The sequence below is a fragment of the Diachasma alloeum genome, unplaced genomic scaffold (genome assembly GCF_001412515.2).
Source record: "Diachasma alloeum isolate Michigan unplaced genomic scaffold, Dall2.0 Dall_scaffold_00867, whole genome shotgun sequence".
Lineage (NCBI taxonomy): Eukaryota > Metazoa > Arthropoda > Insecta > Hymenoptera > Braconidae > Diachasma > Diachasma alloeum.
The window spans coordinates 3018-19549 of NW_021680988.1; the positions used below are offsets into that span (position 1 = coordinate 3018).

Here is a 16532-nt window from a genome sequence, read left to right on the forward strand (position 1 = left end):
GCAATCGCCCCCGAGGTTTGATGCAGCTTCGCTCTCTTGCGACGTCTTCTCTCGGCTCCACTCAGTCTGACCCGATTCACATCGGTACCAGACTGATCAGCCTTGTCAGACTTCGTGTGTTCGCCATCGCTGGCTCCACCCGAAGTTACTTTTTCAATACTGAAATTCTTTAGATTGGTTTCCATTTTTGGTCCCACGAGTACCGCGGTTTAGCGTTTTCACCTGGTGCATTGCCACGATTGCCCAGGGCAATCGTGGCAATTGCCCTTGGCTTGTCTCGGGTGGGTTACCCCCAAGACTACTCTCAGAGGTCGCCCAGGTTTCTGAGAGGCACCGTTAGCGACACAGATCCCTATGCCACGCATCCTTAGGCACGATATGGCCGAGGCCATGGCTTACGCCGCTCACACACATGGATTGGGTGGGCTCCTCTTAGCGACCGCGGGCGGCGGTAGTCCTTAAGACCTCCACCGCCCGCGACCGAGCCCCCTCACTAACGACAAAGTGGGAACCCAGTGGAGGGGGATTATCTGAAGTTAATCATACGAAAATATATCTGATGCAATTCCTATCTTCTGTGCACTTTTGATTACCTAAAATAAAATAACAAGACATGCGGCAACATTGCACACCCGTTAACTAGCTCGGCAGACGACTCGTCAGACCAGCCTGGCTACTACTACTGTTGACTTTACCGATCCGAGCGGGAAATTGACGCTACCGCCATCTCGCGGCATTCCCCCTACAAGCTTCTATCATCACTCTTAACACTAAAAATTATTTCATCCAATTGATAAATAACAATGCAATTAACGGTACCAATATGAATAAATACCTCATATATCAACTTTTATAATATTTTTAGGGGTCATTCCCTCTTTTCTAGCCCCAAAATCGACAATTAAAATCAACTACGGAACAACGACGCTACACCGTCATTGTTGGATCGCCAGGGATGTGAAAGATTTCTGAGGAAATTTAAGCCTCATCTTCATGTAGAGAAGTGTTAGGGAAACATCAGGAGTTTTTTTGGTAAAAGTTTTTTTCCTAGACCTTTAGAATAGTAAAACATTGCAAATTCTCTGCATGCAACCCTTACTGAAAATTTTCGAAGAATATTTGTAAAAAATCGTGTATAGTTTGTGGTTTCAAAGAAAAACATTCTCATGAACAATTCGGATGAAGAAAAAAATCTTATGAAAGAAATTTCTCAAGGATTCAATTTCGTCTTTGTAAAACACGTTTTGATTATGTGTACTGTCAAATGAAATTATTTATAAGAAATTATTCATAAGAAAAAATTCACTGAGAGAAAGACAAAGATTCTGCAGACCAGAATGAATCATTTCTACGGATATGTACCCCGCGACCCAAATAATTTTTCTGTCAGCGAAAAACAAATACGAATCCCAGACTTTGAACAGATAAATCTAATTAATCGATTAACTGGAAAAATCTAATGTGAGGTATAGCTTAGAGTTTTTCTCCATTTTCATGCACTATCGAAGGCAATGAATCTTTTTAGGGGAAAGTATAATCAGTGTTATCACTAATATGTAAATATATGACTAATCAATTCTTAGTGTTCAAACAAGTCAAAAGCATGCAAAGAAAATAAGTTATTCAACCTATGCTAAATTAGTCAGTTTTTCATCAAGTTTGATGTGAAATCAAGCAATTTCCTTTTCTGTATCGAAAAGTTCCCCAATAAAAATACTGGTATAATAATTACAAACGTAATTAAAACATTCAGACGCATGCTGTTCTGCAAGCACTCAGGAACGCAAGCTATCCATCAGTTCAGGAGACTTGAGTTGGTCTCGTTGGACATGGATCATGAAATCGAACGAATTACTTTTCTATATCGAAAAGTTCCTCAGTATAAATACTGATATAATAATTCAAAACATAATTAAAACGGTCAGAAGCATACGGTTCTGGAAATACTCAGGAGCACAGACTATCGATCGGTTCAGGATACTTGAGTTGGTCTTGTTGTTTGTCGATCATTCCCTCAACGAAATCCCTCATCCTACTCATCGATAAAACAAGTAAACATTCCATGGTGAACATTCTCCAAGACAATTTAGACAGGTTACGTTGGGTTCTTCATTGCAGACGTCGATGAATTAGCTCATAGTCACACATTTATTCGTTGCTCAGTTCATGAATCAGCATCATAATGTGGCTATTGAATCCAGACGAAAATCGGAAAACAGAGAGAAATCGTCATTCGAAAGCGACAAACTCGAAATATTATGTGAATATGTGAAGATCTTCTCATTATTATTATATCGAAACAGCTGCCTTCGTATGTTCTTCACTTCTACAATATGATTTGAAGAATCGGGCCTCCTAAAATCTTTCTATTCCAACACTCACATGAACTATAATCGCAGTTGGAACTGACAAGACTCCATTCTAATAAATGCTAATAATTTCTATTTACAATAGTCCATGTGATGATGAAACGAATGAATCAAGGATGATGAAATAAAATCAATTCAGGCCTACAGTGATTAACCATATTCAGGCCTTTAACCATATTCAATGAGATTGATGACGTTTCTATTCCAGCAGAATGAAAATCAGCAATTATTTTTACCTGTTCAAATTTTGTCAACAATTCTATTCTCCAGTCTACGCAAGACACAGTCTGCGTATGACACATCTGCCGAGTGCTCACTGAATATTTGCAGAACTGGACTATCAGTCGAAGTATTACTCGATTGAAGCTGTAGGTCAATGTTGTCGAACAGCTTTCCAGGCATCATCATTGGTGCTGTGGTTGTATGATTTCTGCATCATTTTTCCTTATTAGGGCTCACTGACTTTGATTGATTCGTCAGGCTAGGTCGAACATGTCACAATAGTTGATTATACTAAATTGGTACTTCTGTGATTTAACAAGGGAACCTGTGTTTAAACGAACAGTTTGATCATGTACTCCAGCACTTGGTACCGCAGAGTAGTCCAGGAGCCCTGGCGATTGAGGAGCCATGTTATTGCATGGCTGTTCCATGGCTGTTCCTTGGCTGATTTATTTTTTCGCTAAAAAAATTATTTTTCAGGTTTCCACGCATTAATAAACCTTCAGGATATTAATGTTTAGCACTTTGACACAATTTGAAACGGAAACCGAATCTAAAAAAGCTTTTTTCGATGAACAATAAGAATGCAAATAGTTGTTACACACACAGTTACACATCACTTATCATGGCCGCCTGCAACTGATACCTACATTACCGACCGCTGGCGCATGAATTGCCGACTGGGATGTCCATGTAGGTAAAATTGTGGTGCTAAAAAATTTAGAGCTAATTTTGTGGCAATGTGAAGGGGTTTTATTTTCTCTTTCGAGAATTTTTCCTTTTTGTTTCAATTTTTGTGCGGCTTACGCATACATGGGTGGATAATCGTGGGAGGGTTTTATCGGGCGTAGAGAGGATGAGGGGGGGGGGGGGNGGGGGGGGTGTAGAAAAAGGGTTTTCATTTAACGAACGGGGGTAAGAAAATAGTCGGACAGTAAGGGTCATGACAGTTGTATGGACGTCATATGAAGGTCAGTATGAGGGTCATATGGGGGTCATAGGGAGGGCAGTTTAAGGGTCAGTATGAGGGTCAGCATGAGTGTCAGTATGAGGCTCAATATTAGGGACAGTATGAGGGTCAATATGAGAGTCAGATGAGAGTTATATGGAGGTCATATGAGAGTCATATGAAGGTCAGTATGACGGCCATATGAGTCAGTATGAGTGTCATATGGGGGTCATATGAGTCAGATGAGGGTCATCATGACGGTCATTATGAGGGTCAGTGTGAGGGTCATTATGAGGGTCAGTATGAGTGCCAGTATGAGGGTCAATATGAGGGTCAGATGAGAGCTATATGGAGGTCAGATGAAGGTCAATATGAGGGCCAGATGAGAGTTATAGGGAGGTCATATGAGGGTCAGTATGAGGGTCACATGAGAGTTATATGGAGGTCATATGAGGGTTAGTATGATGGTCAGGGGAGAGTTATATGGAAGTCATATCAGGGTCAGTATGAGGGTCATATGGGGGTTATATGAAAATCAGTATGAGGGTCATATGAGAGTTATATGGAGGTCATATGAAGGTCAGTATGAGTGTCAGTTTGAGGGTCAGTATGAGTGTCAGTATGAGTCATTATTAGGGTTAGTATGAGTATCAGTATGAGGGTCATATGAGAGTTATATGAAGAGTTATATGAGAGTCATATGACGGCCATATGGGGGTCATATGAAGATCAGTTTAGGGGTCAGTATGAGGGTCAGATGAGAGTTATATGTAGGTCATATGAGGTTCAGTATCTGGGTCATACGAGAGTCAATATGATGGTCATATGAGAGTCAGTATGAGGGTCATATGAGGGTCTTATGAAGGTCATATGGGGCTCTTATGGGGTCATACAGAGCAAGAATATCATAACTTGGTTGCTCTGGTGATATAATAAACTATTCAGCTTCACTGAACTCTGCTTCAGTAACATCAGTCCCAGTCTTTTCGTCTCAGTTTCAGTCTTATAGTCCAGTGAATGAAGTCTGGAAATGCGTAGTTTTGAAAGCCAGCGTGCGTTTTTGTATATAAATCAGTTTTTTTATTGTAATCAACATATGAGACCAATCACGGTGCTCACCCTCCAAGAACGGGTGGAAAAAATTGAAAATTACCCCCAAAAACGTGTTTTTCTAAAATAACTCGAGAAATACTCGAATTACGATGTAAAAGGTAAAGAACGAAGTTGTAGAGCGCGAAATTCTCTACAAAAAAGATCTTAACGACTTCACCTCTATTTGTTGATAATTAAGCACAGTCAAAAGGGATTATATAGGATGAGCGAGTGGTATGAGGCAATGAGTGTGAGATATTACACCGATTGGATGAACGTCAATCGGCACGTCTGCCTTACAGGATTTATTCAACACGACTGACTGACTACAGAGTATGAATCTATTGTGTGTGTGAGTGTTCACGGACATCAACACACTTATTGGTTCGATACACCTGCGTTGCTCTCAACACTATTCTGCATCGTTCATCCCCCAGAGCTGTTGGAAAATGTGGGGTGAGAAAAATTAAAAAAAAAAAACATTGAAAAAAAAACTTTTTTCAATTTTTTCGTCTTGCTGAACGTTCAAAAAGGTACCAGCTTCAATTCTAATTGTTTTCACTCCATTGAGAAGCAATTTTCATGTAATTACAACTTAAAATTGAGTATAACTATTTTGTTAATTGATGTTTTTTTTTCGTTTCATAATTTTTATTATAACTTTCCCGACAGTTTTTGTAGGAAATATTTGCCGCTATCTCCGACAGGTATTAAGTCGAACGAGATTTTCTATTTCCACCTCTCCAGGTAAGTTCTGACTGAGAACCCTTGGTGCGAGAGAGAACACAATGAGTATATATCGGCGCCGCTCGCATGCACACCAGCCTCTCTCCGACTCAAAGCGCTTGCGCGTGACGTCACCGTATAGTCAATTTGTGCCAAAAGGTCGTATAATGACCTCCCCAAGGGAGAGTGAATCTCCACGTTTCAAATGATTCTGAATCATCTGAGCATAACTTTTGGGGATTTTTTTTTTATTTTTTCAAGGGGGATTTTCAAATTTTTTCCAAATTTGGGCCAAAAGATCTGATAATGACCTCTCCAGGGGAGAGTGAATCTCCACGTTTCAGGTGATTCTGAATCATCTGAGCATAACTTTTGAGGACATTTTTTTTCATTTTTTGAAGGGAGATTGTTAGTCCATACGCTAGGGGTACTTCTGTGTACATTGAGATGTCCATTAGATTTTATTACTGGATTCTATGTTTTCGAGGTCGCTGATTACGAATATGATGATCGTTTGTGCGAAATCGTAGGCAGTTTCTTCGTTTAAAACAATTTAATTGTTTAAAACGGAATATCATGGAAACGGTTGGCTGTAGGGGAAAATGTTTCAAACACAAAATGTTCCTTATCAAAAAGTAGACATATTTTGTTTGTTTGGTGAATGTCTAGGGTTAGGGTGGATGTGGGATGAAAATGTGGAGGGAGATGTTGGGAAAATTATTTTAACCGGATTAAAAAAAATCACACTATATTTCTGTGGGATCGAACCACTTGTCAAGTATTTTTACACTTTTTGGTATTTTAATTATTGAATGTCTAGTTATACGGATAATTGTCTTTCACTGTTAATTCGTTGAGTCACTGAATTTAGACTGAAATTAATCAACAAGTTGATTGGTGCCGCGCTAACCTGTGTCCGTTGACCCGAAGGGTCACGGAGATTTTCGGAGATGGCCGAGTTAGTTGACCGTGACCAATATGGAGATTTAAGCTTCTTTTCCGACACCCCGGGGGCAATCCATCATCAGGGATGATGAATTAATGGTGATTCTAATCCTGTTGAGCTTCTTCTGCATCATCATCTGGAGGTTGATCTGGAGGTGGTGGATCTGATGGCAGTAGGCAAAGCTTGGTGATTGGTCTGTCAAGCTCTGTGTAGATTGTTCTGATGTTTTGTATGATTGGTGATCCATCTGCCTGCCTTGGTACTTCTGCTTTTGCGGTTCTTATGGTTGCGACTTTCGTTAGCCCATCTGCTCCTGGGCGTATCGCAATGACTCGTCCGATTGGCCATTGTGCTAATGGATAATTTTCGTCGATCATCAGCACCATGTCGCCAACCTTGATGTTCTCTTCTCGATGTGTCCACTTATAGATTGCTTGATAACGTTGAAGACACTCTTTGGCCCACCTGAACCAGAATTGTTGAGTTAGCTGCGTTACCAGGTTCCATCTCTGCAGGTTGCTGGGGTTCTTGTCGATGATTGATGGCTTTGGAATCAGTTGAAGAGGCTCACCTATCAAGAAGTGTCCTGGGGTGAGTACTTGGAGATCGTCTGGATCATCTGACATGCGACAGATTGGCCTGGAATTTAGGCAGGCCTCTATCTGTATTACGACACTGTTGAGTTCCTCAAATGTGAGTGTTGTTGTCCCCAAGACTCTTCTAAGGTGATACTTTGTTGATTTCACGGCTGCTTCCCACTGGCCACCAAAATGGGGTGCTCGTGGTGGTGAAAAGCTCCATTGAGTCCCATTGGTGGCGAGAGCAGCCTGAACCTGCTGATTTTTTCTGGATGCTCGGTGATAGATCTTGTCTAGGACCTCTGCTGCGCCTACGAAGGTAGTGGAATTGTCACTGTACATGACAGCTGGAATACCACGTCTTCCGGTGAATCTCTTGTAGGCTCCGATGAAGGCGTCAGTTGTCTGTCTGGTGACTAGCTCTAGGTGAACTGCTGATGTGGTGAAGCACACAAAAACTGCAATGTGCACTGACCCTGATTGTGCATTCGTTGGTCTCCATTTGAGGATGGTGAATGGTCCTGCATAGTCCACCCCTGTGTGGAGAAATGCTCTTGCTGGTGGGAATCTCGTTGCTGGTAGTGGACCCATCGGTTGCTGGGCCTGTCTTCCTCGGTGTCTGGTGCAGATGGCACAGCGTTGAATATACGCTCTAACTGTGCCTCTGCCGCCGATTATCCAGTACCTTTGACGTGTGTAGGCCAAGGTGAGTTGAGTTCCTCCGTGGAGTGTTTTGTGGTGAGCTTCTTCGATGACTAGTGTGGTGAGGCGTGACTGGCGAGGCAAGATTATTGGGTGAATTTCATCTGGATTTAGCTGGGAGTTCATGATCCTTTCGTTGTCTAGTGTGGATGTCAGCTTAGCTTGTTGATGATTTCTCGGCAGTTGGTGATTTTTCTAGAGTACTCGAATGGCTGGCCCAAAGTATTGATGTAGGGTTATCTTTACCCAAAATAACCTCGCGTCGTTGAGTTCTCTTGTCGTCAAGACAGGTCCCGGGGGCATTGGCTGCCTCCTGAATCTGTCGATAGCTCTGTTGACCGTAGCTGTTACGGCTAGCAATTTAGCCATCGTCTGATACTTGTTGAGTAGCTCTGCGATTTCGTTGATTTTAATTGCAACTGGATGTGCTGGTGCTGGTTTTGCTTCTCTGGCCACCTCTGGGATGTCGATGGCTGGAGCGTCGATTGATGATTGTGGCCATTCTTCAGGATCCTGATTGATCTATTCAGGTCCTGACCACCACAGTTGATGATCTGCTAGCTGGCTCAGTGATATGCCTCTGGAGGCACAATCAGCTGGATTCTCCTTTCCACTGACATGTCTCCAGGTGGCATTCGGGAGAGTTTCCTGGATCTTGACGACCCTGTTGTGGACGAAGTCCTTCCATCTTGATGCGTGGCTCCTGATCCAAGCTAGTGCTACTGAAGAATCAGCCCAGAGATAGGTATCTACCTGGTCGAGTTGGAGCATTTGCTTCGTTGATGCCACTAGCTGAGTCAGTAGAAGAGCCGCTGTGAGCTCTAGACGAGGGATGGTCATGCGCTTGAGTGGTGCTACCTTCGTCTTCGCGCATGCCAGCACTGTTGATGTCGAGTCGTTGATGGTTTTGGTGCGAATATACACCACTGTACTCATGGCTACTGTTGAAGCATCTGCAAATCCATGAATTTGGATGTTGAGTGTCTCTGTTGAAATTCTCAGCCATCTAGGTACAGTTACTCTGTCTAGGTCGTTAAGATTCTCTCGGAATATCTTCCAGCGTTGAATATACTCGTCTGGAAGAGGATCATCCCATTTTAATTTCAATCTCCAAAGGTCTTGTAGGAGAATCTTTCCCTGGACGACAACTGGTGCGATAAATCCCAGTGGATCAAAGATCTGGGCTATTTCAGAAGAGACTACTCTCTTGGTGATTGTCGTCGTATTGAGATCCTTTGATTTGTACCGGAATGTGTCGGTGGATTGATGCCAACACAATCCAAGTACCTTGGTGACTGACTCCTCGAACTAGATAATTTCTTCTTCCGTTGATAGGCCCAACTCATGCAGAGCCTCTGGACAATTGCTGCTCCACTTCTGTAGAGAGAAGCCTCCTGCATGGCAAAACCCTTGTAGTTGCCTTGCGATCTCCTTGAGACCGTCTTCTGTCTCTGCACCGCCGTAAATGTCGTCAACGTAACGACCTCTGGTGAGTGTCTCTACTGCCGGTGGGAAGCGGTGCCCTTCATCTTCTGCTAGTTGTTAAAGAACACGTAACGACAACCATGGAGAACAATTTAGTCCATAGGTGACTGTCGTTAACTGGTAGGTGACTGGTTGTTGATTCTCGTCGATCCACAGGATTCTCTGAAGATCCCAGTCATCTTGGTGAACTCGTATCTGACGGAACATCTTGACAATATCCGTGCCAAACACGAGCCTGTGCCTCCTCATCCAAGTCAGGATAACCATGGCATCGTTCTCCAATTTTTCACCAGAATACAGTATATCGTTAAGTGACATACCTGATGAACTAGGGCTGGAGCCATTGAATACGACTCTCAGCTTCGTTGTGATGGCCTCCTCTCTCAATACCCCGTGATGTGGAAGATAGTAGGCTGGCACGGGTTCTGGAGTCTCTGGTGCTATTCTCATGTGCCCCAGTGCTGCGTACTTGTTGATGAACTCTCTGTACAACTGGGAGTATGCTTGATCTGTGTTGAGTCGACTCACGATCGATTTGAGTTGACGTGCTGCTTTGAATTTCGATTCTCCGAGCGCTGCTGCTGAAGTTTTGAGGGGCAGTCTCACGATGTATCGCCCGGTGTTGTCTCTGCTATGAGTTGCTCTAAAGTGCATCTCGCACTCGTACTCATCTGGTGAAAGCTCTGATGTTGATGATCTCTCGTTTGGCAGTCCTTCCTGGACCCAAAATTTCTGGAGAAGCTCTAGAAGTTGTTCATTCGAAGATTCTCGTACAGCTGATAGAGATACCTTTATTGAACAATTTGTGCATTCGATTGGTCCGGATAGTATCCAACCGAATACTGTACGTTGGCCAACTACTCTCGATTGCTCTGACTTGACAACTTCATCCATGATGATCCGCCCATAGTTGTCAGCCCCTAGTATGATGGCGATTGGTCCAGGCCTCAGATAATGGGGATCGGCTAGGTGAAGATTCTGAAGTGAGCCGATCCTCGCTGATGAGCATGAAAATGACGGAATTATTGCGGTGAGCTTCTTTAGAATGTGGGCGTTGAGTTGCAGTTGATAAGTCCCATGGCTCGCTTGTAGAATGACTGAAACTATTCCTCTAGTGTGTCCTGATTTAATTCCACTAATTCCCACTAGCTCCACTGTTGATGCTCTTCTCTGTAAATGCAGTTGATTAACTAATTGTTCGGAGATAAACGATACCTCTGAACCCTGGTCGATGAGTGCTCTGGCTTTTGTCGTGAATCCTCTCGGTGATATGACTTTTACTCGTGCTGTTGCCAACAGCACTGACTGTTGATCTGCTTCTCCTTGGTGATTTTCGTGGTTGACGTTCTGGTTCCAATGGAGAACAGGGGCCACAACCAAAATTGAGTACAATGGCTAATCTTTCGCGCCCCTCTACACTCAGACATGCTTCCAGGACCACGACGTGGACGTGGTAGAGGTTCCGGTCCCAAAAATGTATGTGGTTGGTGCATCTTTTTGCCTCCAATCCGCATTTTTGTATTGTTCCCTAAACCTCATTTTTTGGTTGTTTTTTATCCCATGTTGGAGTTGGCCTAAACTTGTAATTATTATTTAGGAAGTTTTTTTTTTGTTTTTTTTTTTTAACATCAATTGGGTATTATGTAAATCAAGTGTATTATCCTCCCACACCCCACCTTCAAAGGGCAAAATTAAATTTAGGAATTTATCATCTCAACTTTTTCCATAAAACCATTGAAAACTTGTATATCGAGGGCGAGAGCACCATTGCGATTTCATTTTGGTCTTTCTTATTGAGGTTATTTTATTTTTTTATCTCCGGACTCAATCTCTTTAAATTATATTTTTATTTTTTTTATAAATTATTTTTTTGAAAATTGTTTGAGAAATTATTTCATCCACCTGGAGTGGGCTCTTTAAGTTTGTCTGGTTGGATTGTTCTTGGAAAGCTGGGTTTCATGGAAAGTCTTCTGTGTTGATGTCCTTGAGGCCTTTGAAGAAATCTGGTGTTCTTGTCTCATAGTGATGTTCTCTGACATAGAAAAATTCAGCAAAGTATTCACCAAAGTGTTCTTTCACTCCTCCTTTGATTGGGATGTAAGATTTCATTGCTGACCATAGACGTTCTATGTTATGTGTATGCGTTCCATCTTCAGGGTCAACACAGTGGTACTTGTGGTTAACGGTTTGATGAGGATAACCCTCTTTCTGTATGGCATTATAAGCCCTCCATCGGTCTGTACAAACGATGGTGCCTTCGAGTACATTTTTTTTTATAAGTTCTGCTAATGTCCCAGCTGTTCTGTCCACTACCACTTCAGCAAAAATCTCTCCTGTTGAGCGGTCGATTCCTCCAAACACCCAGTAACCCAGCTCTGCATTGGCGGAACTCTCACCAGGCCCAAAACGTGTTTCGTCACACTCCACTACCTTACCAATTCCTCCAACTCTTCTGAATTTACCAGCCAGACTTAACTTACATAGGTTTCTGAAACACTTATTCATTTTCACCACTGTTTTTTAAGTTAATGTTAATTGCTGCTCGATGAAGTTTTTTGTAGGATTTATGCAGAGTTTATAACCTATGAAACGACAATATGTCTGGAGCTTCACCTTTGAGTTATTAAAAATGGTGTTACTAAATACCTTAATTTTTGTATTACATTTTTCTTGCAGAAGTTGACCCTCACTTAATGGAATAGATCTTCTACAACGAAAGTTAAGACTGTTAAGGTCTAACCTCAATTGTGTCTGACACGTGGGGCACTCCATAATATCTTTAATTACTCCATGTTTCATTAAGAATTGAATTAGGTTATTATAATTATCACAAATGACTATAAACTCATGTAGCAACATTCTTTTTTTATTTAAATTGACTGTATTTACCTTTGTCTCAACTAATTCAAGTGAATTGTGTTGAGGAGTGACTTTATTGCAAAATGAAATTGGTCTATGTGTGTCTTCAGCGCATGCGTCGCACACACACCTCAAATCTTGTACGAACACTTGTTTATGTGGCTAAATCTTTGAATATTATTCCCAGATGGGGCTACACTGCTGAAATGTTAAGAAAGTTGGTTTCTCATTGATCATTTTGTTGTTGAAGTTTACTGCTACTGGTGGTGATGTACTGGATTCTAATGTTGAGGAATGATCAATGAGATGGTGAGTGTGCTATTGAGGTTGAATTCATTCACTCACTGTTCCCGTGATCCTCTTGCTGCCTGGACGTTCCGGCGGTGTGGACGGGCTCAGCTGCAGTGCGTCGTGCTGGAGGCGGGCTCATCGTCCATGAGCTCCCTCCATGGATGAGAGTGTGGTGGTACCTGCTGCATTAATGGCACTTCTTGTCCGACGTGCACTTGGCCTTCGTGTGTGGCCCTAAGCAGTTGAAGCACAGCCCCTTGGTGATAACGACGTCGTTTCTCTTAGCTGGGGTGAGCTCAATGAATCTCTGGCAAGATGCGATGAAATGCTTGTCCTGACAGTAGGCACAGCAGTTCCTGAGGAGTAGCCTTTCTGGCTCCTTATTTTCCTGCTGGTGAGTTGCTGCTGTATAGGTGCTCCTTTTCTTTGGTGGAACTGACTTCTTCGTAGCTGTGTTGATTTCCTTCGTTGATAACAGTTTTGCACCTGCGTTGATCCCTCTGCCGCAGGCCTCGATGAATGCCACGAACTCCTTAAGGCTCGGGAAATCCTTGGAGTCTCCCAGCTTTAGTTCCCACTGCTTGAGTGTCTCTGCATCAAGAGATCTCCTCAGCAAGTAGGCTATCAGCTGTTCAGCGATGTTCTCCGTCGTTAACCCCGTCACGTCTTGCAGTTGATCGAGGGTCTCCAATGCTGCTGCTCCTTTGGCGCTGAGGTTCTCTTCTGTCGCTTGGGTGATTTTCGGCAGCGTCAGGATTCTGTTAAACAGCGACTGAGCGACGAGTCTAGGGTCCTCGTACTTCCTGGTGAGTTTCTGCCAAGCCTTTTCATAGTTTTTGTCCTTAGCCTGAAATGTTGAGAGGAGAGCTGCTGCAGGACCTCTCAGGCATCCTTTTAGTCTCACCAATTTCTGTACTAGTGGAATTGACGTTACGTTTCCCACCAGTGACAAGAAAAGGTCACTGAACTCCTTCCATTCCTCCGGTTTCCCATCGAATGGCTTGATGTCAAGACGCTTTAGCTGATTTGCCTGGCTTTGATCCGTTGAGCTGCTAATTGAATCCTTCTTCCTTGCCAGTTGACCCTTTAACCGAGCAATGAGCATCAGGGCTTGTCGTCTTGTCCTGGTGGCTCGTTCATGTATCATTTCGTTGACATACTCATGATCAGGGGGAAGAAACTCGGCTAGATTGGCATAAATTTGAAAATATTCGTTCCATTCTGCCTCGATTATCCCTTTGTGCCCGTCTAACTCCTCTAGGGTGAGGTCCTCTTCGTTTTCAACGTCCTGCGGGAGGTCATGATAGATCTCCATGAGAGTCTCTACTTTGAATGTTAATAATCTTAATTGACTTTCCTGCTGCATGGTGAGTGCTAATTTTGAAGCTGCAGGCGTTGACTTTTGTTGAGCGGGCTCTTTTGATCCTGACGATCCACTTGGACTGTTGATCTCCTCAGGAGTGGTGATTGGCTTAGTTATAACTGCCTCATTTTTTGCTGGCAGTCCCTTCTTTTGTGTGACTTGCACGATTCCCCCACTATCGCTCTCTGGTTGTTGAGTTGCTTCTTTGGGTTCGTTGACCTTAGTGTCGTCTGCAATGGTGATTGTCCGTGCTCAGTTGTCGGTTTACGTGAGTTATCAGCTGTTGAGAGTTGGGTGAGTTACCGACTGCCGAACTTTGGTGAGTCGCCTGTTGCGTGGCGCACGTGGCCAAGTGTTGGTGGGCTTCGACGACACTCGTCACTCCCGAGATTTCCCGATTTCCGACACTGATACACTCACTATGTCCTTTGTTACCCCGTCGCCCTTGCGGGTGTAAACAAAGCGAATGTTCTAGAACTGTCCGTTGATTTTCCCGTGTGAACCCCGAAAGTTTGTTCGACACGAGGCGTCCCTTCAATTTTCCACAGCACTTTACATACGTTTTCACCCACTATCCGGCTCGAAGGACCACTGTTTGGTGAATGTCTAGGGTTAGGGTGGATGTGGGATGAAAATGTGGAAGGAGATGTTGGGAAAATTATTTTAGCCGGATTAAAAAAAATCACACTATATTTCTGTGGGATCGAACCACTTGTCAAGTATTTTTACACTCTTTGGTATTTTAATTGTTGAATGTCTAGTTATACGGATAATTGTCTTTCACTGTTAATTCGTTGAGTCACTGAATTTAGACTGAAATTAATCAACAAGTTGATGTACTGAACAAGATATTAAATTTGGAATACTGATGAATAACTGACTCTACTCTATCATTATCGTGACGATGCCGAAACACAACTGATGTGACTGACTCTTCCGGGTGCCGCGCTAACCTGTGTCCGTTGACTCGAAGGATCACGGAGATTTTCGGAGATGGCCGAGATAGTTGACCGTGACCAATATGGAGATGTAAGCTGCATTTCGAACATTGTTTTATAACATTTTCTCATAGCTGTCGTGGTTGCAGAGATATCGCGGATGCAAGTCCAGCGAGTGGCGCGCTGGCACTATTGCGCGGCGGCAACGCGCTCCGGAGTCTTTTTAANGCCGAAACACAACTGATGTGACTGACTCTTCCGGGTGCCGCGCTAACCTGTGTCCGTTGACTCGAAGGATCACGGAGATTTTCGGAGATGGCCGAGATAGTTGACCGTGACCAATATGGAGATGTAAGCTGCATTTCGAACATTGTTTTATAACATTTTCTCATAGCTGTCGTGGTTGCAGAGATATCGCGGATGCAAGTCCAGCGAGTGGCGCGCTGGCACTATTGCGCGGCGGCAACGCGCTCCGGAGTCTTTTTAAGAAAAATGGTTGGACGGAGAAAAAAATGGTTGAAACAAAAGATGTTCATTAAAAAAAAATACATCAGATCAGTTTTTTGACTTTTTCAATTATTCCAAGTAATTTTCGAGATATTCAAAGTTTTATGGGCGATGACGGAACAAATTCGCATTGCGTTGATCATTAAACCATGATTATCTCGTTCAGTACTAGGAATAGACCAAAATGTCTAACAACTCAAATGATAAGTCATAAAATTACCAATATCTTTTGTTGCGACTTTTTTTCTCTAGCTCCGTCCGTTCAGAAAATATTCTTGGCGCAAATCAGAGTATGAGTGCATTGAACGTCCACCTCAACTCCACACGTCGTACAACAGCTTCGCAGTGTTATGTGGTATTGCCACAGTTGTCTCCGAATTCGTACACAATAGCCTTGTCTATGTTTTCATTTTTGAGTTTTGTTTTCATCCTACGGAATTGAAGAATTCACCCTCAGTTTGCATTGAGACTCCTGAGGGTCAAGATCGTATTTTCAGAGAGTTTATTTTTCCGTGTGATTTTCTGGCTAGATTGCGCGTTGTTTAGCGAACAAATAGCAGAGTAACGAGTTGAGCGAATTTCACAGAGAGAGTTGGTTGCTGAACGAATGGAGCTAGAGAAAAAAAGTTGAAACAAAAGATATTGGTAATTTCATGAATCATCTTTTAAGTTATTAGACATTTTGGTCTATTCCTAGTAGTTAACGAAATAATCACGGTTTAATAATTAACGCAATGCGAATTTGTCCCGTCATCGCCCATAAAACGTTGAATATCTCGAAAATTACTTGGAATAATTGAAAAAGTCAAAAAAAATCTGATGTATTTTTTTGTAATGAACATCTTTTGTTTCAACCATTTTTTTCTCTGTCCAACCATTTTTTTTTAAAAGACTCCGGAGTGCGTTGCCGCCGCGCAATAGTCCCAGCGCGCCGCTCGCTGGAATTGCATCCGCGATATCTCTGTAACCATGACAGCTATGAGAAAATGTTATGAAACAAAATATGTCCCAAATCGATATAACGACTAAATTCCATAAAATTTCTTGAAAAATAAATGGCCAGCCTCACTCCCACTCAATGCGCTTGCGCATGACGTCACGTTGTAGTCGGATAAAGCGTCAACACGTGGAAAAGAAGAGTGAACAGTGAAAACATTTTGGAGCTGAATACGTACATTCTCTGTTTAACACATGTGAAAATGATTTTCAGGTATGTTGTAAATGTGCAAGGAGTAAATGCAACACGGCTGTGTGTGTCTGCAAAAAAGCTGGGCTAAATTGCAGTAAACTGTGCAAATACCGCACTGATGATGATAATTGTCTGAATCAACCTGTCACAAACTCAGATGAACCGGCAGAGGAGGAAACCGATGTTGAAAGTGACGCGGATCAAGAAATTCGGCCTGTTCAGAGGAAAAATATCTACAGATATGATTCAGATGATGAAGAGGAAGAAGAAAACGAAGGAGGAAGAAGCGAAAGTAACGATGATGATGAGTTCGAAC

General features: G+C 42.7%; 1 protein-coding gene across 1 annotated transcript; it reads right to left on the bottom strand.

Annotated features, from left to right (window-relative positions):
• Positions 1 to 6408: 6408 nt before the first annotated feature.
• LOC107045061 lies at positions 6409 to 12358 on the bottom strand. Its single transcript, XM_029126584.1, has 7 exons — positions 12274 to 12358; positions 9178 to 10391; positions 8831 to 9035; positions 8163 to 8660; positions 7831 to 8057; positions 7358 to 7656; positions 6409 to 7216 (listed from the first exon to the last, which is right to left on the bottom strand). The coding sequence occupies exons 1-7, from the start codon at positions 12356 to 12358 to the stop codon at positions 6409 to 6411; spliced, it is 3336 nt and encodes a 1111-aa protein (XP_028982417.1).
• Between the last annotated feature and the right edge of the window lie 4174 nt (positions 12359 to 16532).